The sequence below is a fragment of the Fomitiporia mediterranea genome (assembly GCF_000271605.1).
Source record: "Fomitiporia mediterranea MF3/22 unplaced genomic scaffold FOMMEscaffold_5, whole genome shotgun sequence".
Lineage (NCBI taxonomy): Eukaryota > Fungi > Basidiomycota > Agaricomycetes > Hymenochaetales > Hymenochaetaceae > Fomitiporia > Fomitiporia mediterranea.
The window spans coordinates 3,137,533-3,143,996 of NW_006760390.1; the positions used below are offsets into that span (position 1 = coordinate 3,137,533).

Here is a 6,464-nt window from a genome sequence, read left to right on the forward strand (position 1 = left end):
ACGCGCATGTTAATAATTCAAGAGTCGCGTCCTGCATTACGCTGCTTCCACGTACGCGTCCACACGGAGAAGACTTGCCTTGCATTCTCTCTTAGATCGATACACTTCATGACCATGACAGAAGTAGAAACACTTGAACCGACTCTCCAGAACGTCTTGGACCAGAAGACACTCAAATGGATCTTTTGTGGTGCGTATTGTATTTCCTATGCATTCATCGTACCCACAATGCTCACGCCCTAACTCTCGTATTTAGGTGGAAAGGGTGGCGTTGGTTAGTCCTCACTGCCCATGACTCTAGTTGTTCCTCTCTAAGCCTGCACTAGGCAAGACGACAACCTCATGTTCACTCGCAATCCAACTCGCCTCCGTTCGAGAATCTGTCCTCCTCATCGTAAGCACACTCCATCCCTCCAATCCCATAGCTTTCAACTCATCTCGAAGGTGCATACAGTCAACAGACCCAGCACACAACCTCTCAGACGCATTCGGTCAAAAGTTCTCTAAGGACGCGACTAAAGTCAATGGGTTTGATAACTTGTACGCTATGGAGATCGATCCTACGAGTTCTTTACAAGAGATGATTGAGCAATGTTCGTTAGTCCTTACTTATCTCTTTAACAACGAACGCCATGCTTAATAGAGGTTCAATGCGCCTTTTTTTTTATATTGATAGCTGACCAGAATGGTATGATGGGTAACATGATGCAAGACCTAGCATTCGCAATACCAGGTGTCGACGAAGCTATGGGGTTCGCTGAGATCATGAAGTCAGTAACGTCTCGTTCCGCATGCTATCAATCTATTCAAACTTAACTAATGAATTGATATAAACTAAAAAAAACGTACGACACTCAGACACGTCAAATCAATGGAATTCTCAGTAATCGTCTTCGACACCGCACCAACAGGCCATACACTCCGTTTCCTCTCCTTCCCGTCTGTGCTCGAGAAGGCTCTTGGAAAACTTAGTTCTTTGGGGAGTCGGTTTGGGCCTATGATTAACCAGGTTCGTATCTTTCTTTCTTTCTTTTCTTCAAGGCGAACGTGATAAAGAGTACACGGAGCTGAAGATACTTTTCTTTTGTAGATGTCCTCGATGATGGGTGGTCAACCTGGTACACAAGAAGACATGTTCGCGAAGCTTGACTCTATGCGCGAGGTCATCTCCGAAGTGAATAGTCAGTTCAAGGATCCAGTACGTATTCGTTCCTTCTTTCTCACCCTTCACCTACTTCACTTCCTCTTGATCTCTTTACTTTGTTCACATGCAATTTCGTACATTGATGCTAATGCTAATTTTGATATTTACTTTAATTAACCCTCAACTTGTGAACTAATAGGAGAAAACCACTTTCGTATGCGTCTGCATCTCCGAGTTCCTGTCCCTTTACGAGACCGAACGACTCGTACAAGAGCTTGAATCATACGAGATCGATACGCATAATATCGTTATTAACCAGTTACTCTTCCCAAAGAAAGGTTCGTTCGTCTGTCTACATCCCTCTTTCTTCTCTGTCCTTGCTGTACCACATCACCCAATGTATTCCGTTCCCGTTCCCAACTCATCCCCGTTATCCATATCTCTTCCTGACATGCAACTCACTCATTCACCCACTTACACAGGCTCAAACTGCGAACACTGCCTCGTCCGATACAAAATGCAACAAAAATACCTCAACGAAGCACACGAACTCTACGACGAATACTTCCACATCATCCGCCTTCCACTCCTCACAGAAGAAGTTCGCGGGCCCGAGAAGTTGAAGGAGTTTAGTAAGATGTTGGTGGTGCCGTACGTTCCTGAGTCTGAGAGGTAGGTTTGCTGGGTTGGAGGAGGGGTACTTCTTTTGCTTTTCTTTTTTTTCTTTTCGTTTGTTAGATAGAGATGGTGGATGTAGGAGATGTGGAGCAGTGACGCGGTAATGCCTGATCTGAGGATAGATGCGTGAACTTCAGTAGTAGAAATCACCCAAATGACAATCCCGATTCTCATCCAATCAATCAATCTACCGCCCCACATATGAAGAATTAATCCAACACGAAACTCCATACTATTACAATACATCATCATCAATATCAGAATAAGACGAAAAACAACACTCTCATCCATCGCACAAAACGACGCATGCTAAATCAACTAACTACGCAATCAACAAACAATATAAGAAGAGACGATGAAAATGGACCATCAGACAGACAAGAAAACGAAAGCCAGAGAGACGAAGACGAAGACGAAAACGAAAAGCGAAAAAAGAGAACGATTTCATATACATATAATTCTTAACTACTTATTGTACCCACAAGGGCGTGGATTCGATGCAAGAGATTTGATGCAGATTGTGTGGGGTGAGGAGAGGTGTACGTGTGAGATATATGTTGCAACTCATACCAACAAGTTCGTTAGGGTTAGGACAAGTGCGTGCGAAATACGTAAAATATGAAGGTGAGGTTAGGGGGGGAGGGAGGGGAGGGTACTAATGCAATGCAATGTTTAAAAAAAAAGTGATTGCACAAAAGAATAAACCCAGGAAAGTCTATTTATTTCGTAAATAGACCAGCCGAATTACTCGCACTGAACAATGCACTCTGCTGTTTCTCCCTCTTTGCACGCGATACCGAGTCTAGTATCTCTTGCATCCCGCTCGGCTCAATTACAACGTGACACCCGTCGCATCTTGCTTTTGACGCGAACTCTGTGCATAATTGGTTAATGTCGATGTCCTGTGTGTGAGGGGGGGAGGGATCGAAGGGTGTTAGCTAATCTAATCAAGATGTTCGAATAATTTGGGAGGGCCGAACCTGGAACTTTGGATCATGGCGAATCTTTCGCCATGCAGCCATAACCTCAACATTGTTCTCGTTCTTCTGGGTCTTTGGGAGTTGAAGACCCTTACACGGTGGGAACTCATCGCACTGGTCATCATCCAATGTTCCCGACTTCGGTGGAGAAGGTGATGAGTCCTCCGAATGGGACTCCTGTGGTCTCGCAGCGAATATAGATCCTTTGTCCAATGCAATGGCCTTCGCAAGGTCGGATTTCGTGCACTTCTTTGAAGGATCGCACGGTGTGTCCCTTGTAACAACAGGACTCCCACTCACTGATGGTGAGGATGACGAAGAGCTCGCACCAGGCGTAGACTGCTCCGAATTGCGATGCGACACGGGGCTCAGACTCGTCGACGGGCTGGCCTTCGCCGCGTTCATCGTGTAATCTAATCCATTGCTACCATTGTTATACGACGTGCCGAACAGCTCATCAAGCGAGTTCGTCAGATCAAACGCTTGCATCGAAGTGTTTGGCGAGCCGCCGTTGTTCATTGCCACGTCTGGCCATCCTCCCGGGAATAACTGCTGCGAGAAGTCGTAGGACTGACCAGACTGAGCAGCACTTTGACCGTGATTCTGTTGTTGTTGTTGCTGCTGTACAAGCGAATCAAAGACATCTGGTTCACGGAATGACATAAACAATGGGTTACTGGCAATCGTAGTGTACGGCGTGTGAGATAGGACGGGACCAAAGCCGAAGTCCATATTCATCGCATCTGCCGTTGCGGTTTGTTGTTGTTCAGAGCTGAGTGGTATCAGATTTCGTCCCAGGAAGGACAATTGACCGTCACTATTGTCGGTCAAGAATAATGATTCGGGTGAATCATGAGTTGAAGCTGTGGAAGACGTAGTCGTCGATGGCGGTATATTAAACGTATTCGTCTGGGAGTCGCGATGAGCATTAGATTGATTATTTCCGTTGACATCCGACCCATTGCTCTGGCTGCTGCTTGCTGTTGATGCTGATGGTGGGACGGCGAATGTGAATGACGACTGTCGTAGTCGCATATTTTCGGATTGTAGATGACTGACGACCTCGCGCAAAGACTCATTTTCCTGAATCGCCGCAGCATTCTTCTCTTCCAACGCGGCAACCTTGTCCTCCAACTATGCAACAACCAATCAGGCAACCGCCAGTCGAGATCAAAACGCATATACTCACGTCTTTTACATGCTTCTCTTTTCGCTCCCGGAACGCACGTTGAGCAGCTCGGTTTTGTTCTTTCCGCTTAAGAAGACGGGAGTCATCCTATATTTAATTATGTCAGATGTCTCGAACATTCCACAAATTTCTCCCGCATATATACTCACTGCAGTCGGGTTTCCGGTGGATTTGCGGCGAGAAGCCGAGCCCTTTTTAGGTGCTGTTTGGGGAAAGTAAATTATATGTAAATAAAGACAAATGTGTGAAAGGGAGGGGACGTACATGTATGCTGCGTCTTGAGCGATGGCTCGGTGCCCAAGTCCTCCTCACCCGCCTTTCTTTTCAACGACGGGTCCTCGTCCGCACCGTCCGCGTCGTCGAGATCGAAGACGCCGGACTCTCTGCGAGACCGCGAGACATTTGCCTCGTTGGGACTTGGACTACTGTCGTCGCTCGGCGGGGAGTCGACTGGTCTTGGGATCGGGAGACGAGTCAAATTCTGGGGGTTAATGTTGGTAGTTGGTGGTGGTGCCTCCTTGTCGTCATCAATGCGAGAAAGACCGTTGTTCGCACCGAATTGTTTCTGAAGGAGAGCGATAAACTCTTCGTCAGCGAGAGCGGGAAGGGACGGCGGCAGCGACAAGTCCCAGAGCGGGGCGGCACCCAGAGGATCCATGACGTCGGTGAGGGAGAGTAAGATAGATGTTAAGCTGAGAGGAGGACGAGAGGGACCTGAGAGAGACGGGAGCGTGGTGTATGTGACGCAGATCTATTGCTGACTGAGCAATGTTTCAGCCTCGGGTTGTCGGATCGGCAGGAGTAGTATCGAGGTCAGAGAGAGGTCAGGTCGACGATGGCGGCGGGGCCGACGCTGTCGAGCGGATATAGCGGGAGCTGGTGGTAAGACAGATGGATTTATGGTGCCCAGGAAATGTTCTTGTAGTTGTCTGGCGAAGATATCGGCCAGGGACGGTATGGGTGGGCGAGAGAGAGACACGCGTACGTACGTACTCGCGGCATAGCGGACCTTGAAATCGAATCTCTCCTCCTTCCTGATTCGGTCAATCCCGACCATCCCGACTGGAGTCTAATTCCACAAGAGATTAGACAACGGACCGACAGTGCTGAAGCGTTCGTCCTCTAAGAGACCGTACCGACCAACCCCGACATACATCACTGGGAGCATCCGCATTCCTCGGGTGGTGCAGGCACACAGTGACATGCGCACCATTCAGGACTCACTCAAAATGACGCTGTCACACACGATGGCTATCCTATCATTGCATTCAAACCTTCTCGGGGATCGGCTGATTCCATCCTCCATCAATCTCAGTGCTGCGCTCGCCTAGCTTCGACCAACACTTTTCTGTATGACTCGATGGGGCTCTTTAAATTTCGCAGCCGCACAGACGGCGCGCGTACACGTCCGACCAGAGCGCCTAGCGACACTAATGTCAAATGCATAATTATCCTTGTCCATCGCAGCGTGCACCTGACTATCTCATTCACTTCCTCTTCTCCCCCCTCTTATCCTTCATCTTGCCTTCCCATGTCTCATTCTTATTGACTGCAGGCTACCCAAGTTCGCTGGTGCATACGAACTGAATTACCCGGTCCGCAACTCCCAGAGACACCCAGCCGTCTCGTAGCCTGTGATTCCAGGCCGCATCCATTCTCTGATTCAGAAGGTCAGAAGCCCTCGTACGTTTCCGAGCCCATCGGTATCCAAAGTTCAATTTCAGCAACCGACCATTGCACAAAATGTCATGTCACATTGAATTCAACGACCGAACACGCGTTACGGGCGGGCAGATGTAAAAGTCGAGTCATAATTATTAAATTAACTATCGCACATTTCACCGACTGCCGAGAGATTCAGAGGAACGAGTCCCTGACTGAACCCCGCCCGCCCGAGCGTTACCCGTTAACCGTTACCACCATTTTCCATCAGGTTTCACCTCCCAGATCTATCCAGACACGTTTGCTCGTGGGTACTCGATATCAGATGAAGTCATCTGACCATCCGACCACATTGGATATTCCTATCCAATCGTCGCTCAAGCTGCACCTCTCTTCTTCTCTTCCTGATCCTCAACCCGAATGTCCCCGTATATCAAAACAATTCGGTTTGAGGTCCGGACGGAACAACTCACTTCTTGTATTTGTCCGATATATCCGCACGACTGTAAGTCCCTTATTGACTTAATTAAATGTCTGTTTCTGTTTCAGGCAAACTTGAATCTTGGAGGGGTCGCCATGGTACGTACGAAGTACTTACTTCTCGCTGATTCGATTTCGATTTCGGAAGTTGGGCTTTAAGGCGGAAATACTAGCTGCAAGGTGACCCTCAAAAGAAGATCCACAACCTTCTAGCTATGTAGATCACTACTTATTGGGTAGCACCTTGTTTATCGTCGGTCCAAATCATTGAATCGTTAGTATCGTGGAAAAGCACTTCTTTCTTCTGACCAGATCGCACATAACCAAATAC

The 6,464-nt window shown here is 47.9% G+C and overlaps 2 protein-coding genes across 2 annotated transcripts; one reads left to right on the forward strand and one right to left on the reverse strand.

Moving 5' to 3' along the window:
* Positions 1-61: 61 nt before the first annotated feature.
* FOMMEDRAFT_107218 (arsenical pump-driving ATPase) lies at positions 62-1,978 on the forward strand. The gene is made up of 9 exons (XM_007266011.1): positions 62-190; positions 257-274; positions 327-394; positions 455-593; positions 677-770; positions 859-1,009; positions 1,091-1,198; positions 1,344-1,482; positions 1,627-1,978. Exons 1-9 carry the CDS (start codon positions 109-111, stop codon positions 1,818-1,820), a joined length of 993 nt encoding a protein of 330 aa, XP_007266073.1. The 5' UTR covers positions 62-108; the 3' UTR covers positions 1,821-1,978.
* A 215-nt stretch (positions 1,979-2,193) lies between these two features.
* FOMMEDRAFT_140417 (uncharacterized protein) lies at positions 2,194-6,062 on the reverse strand. The gene is made up of 5 exons (XM_007266012.1): positions 4,256-6,062; positions 4,141-4,193; positions 3,992-4,078; positions 2,803-3,936; positions 2,194-2,724 (listed from the first exon to the last, which is right to left on the reverse strand). Exons 1-5 carry the CDS (start codon positions 4,647-4,649, stop codon positions 2,542-2,544), a joined length of 1,851 nt encoding a protein of 616 aa, XP_007266074.1. The 5' UTR covers positions 4,650-6,062; the 3' UTR covers positions 2,194-2,541.
* Positions 6,063-6,464: the final 402 nt, after the last annotated feature.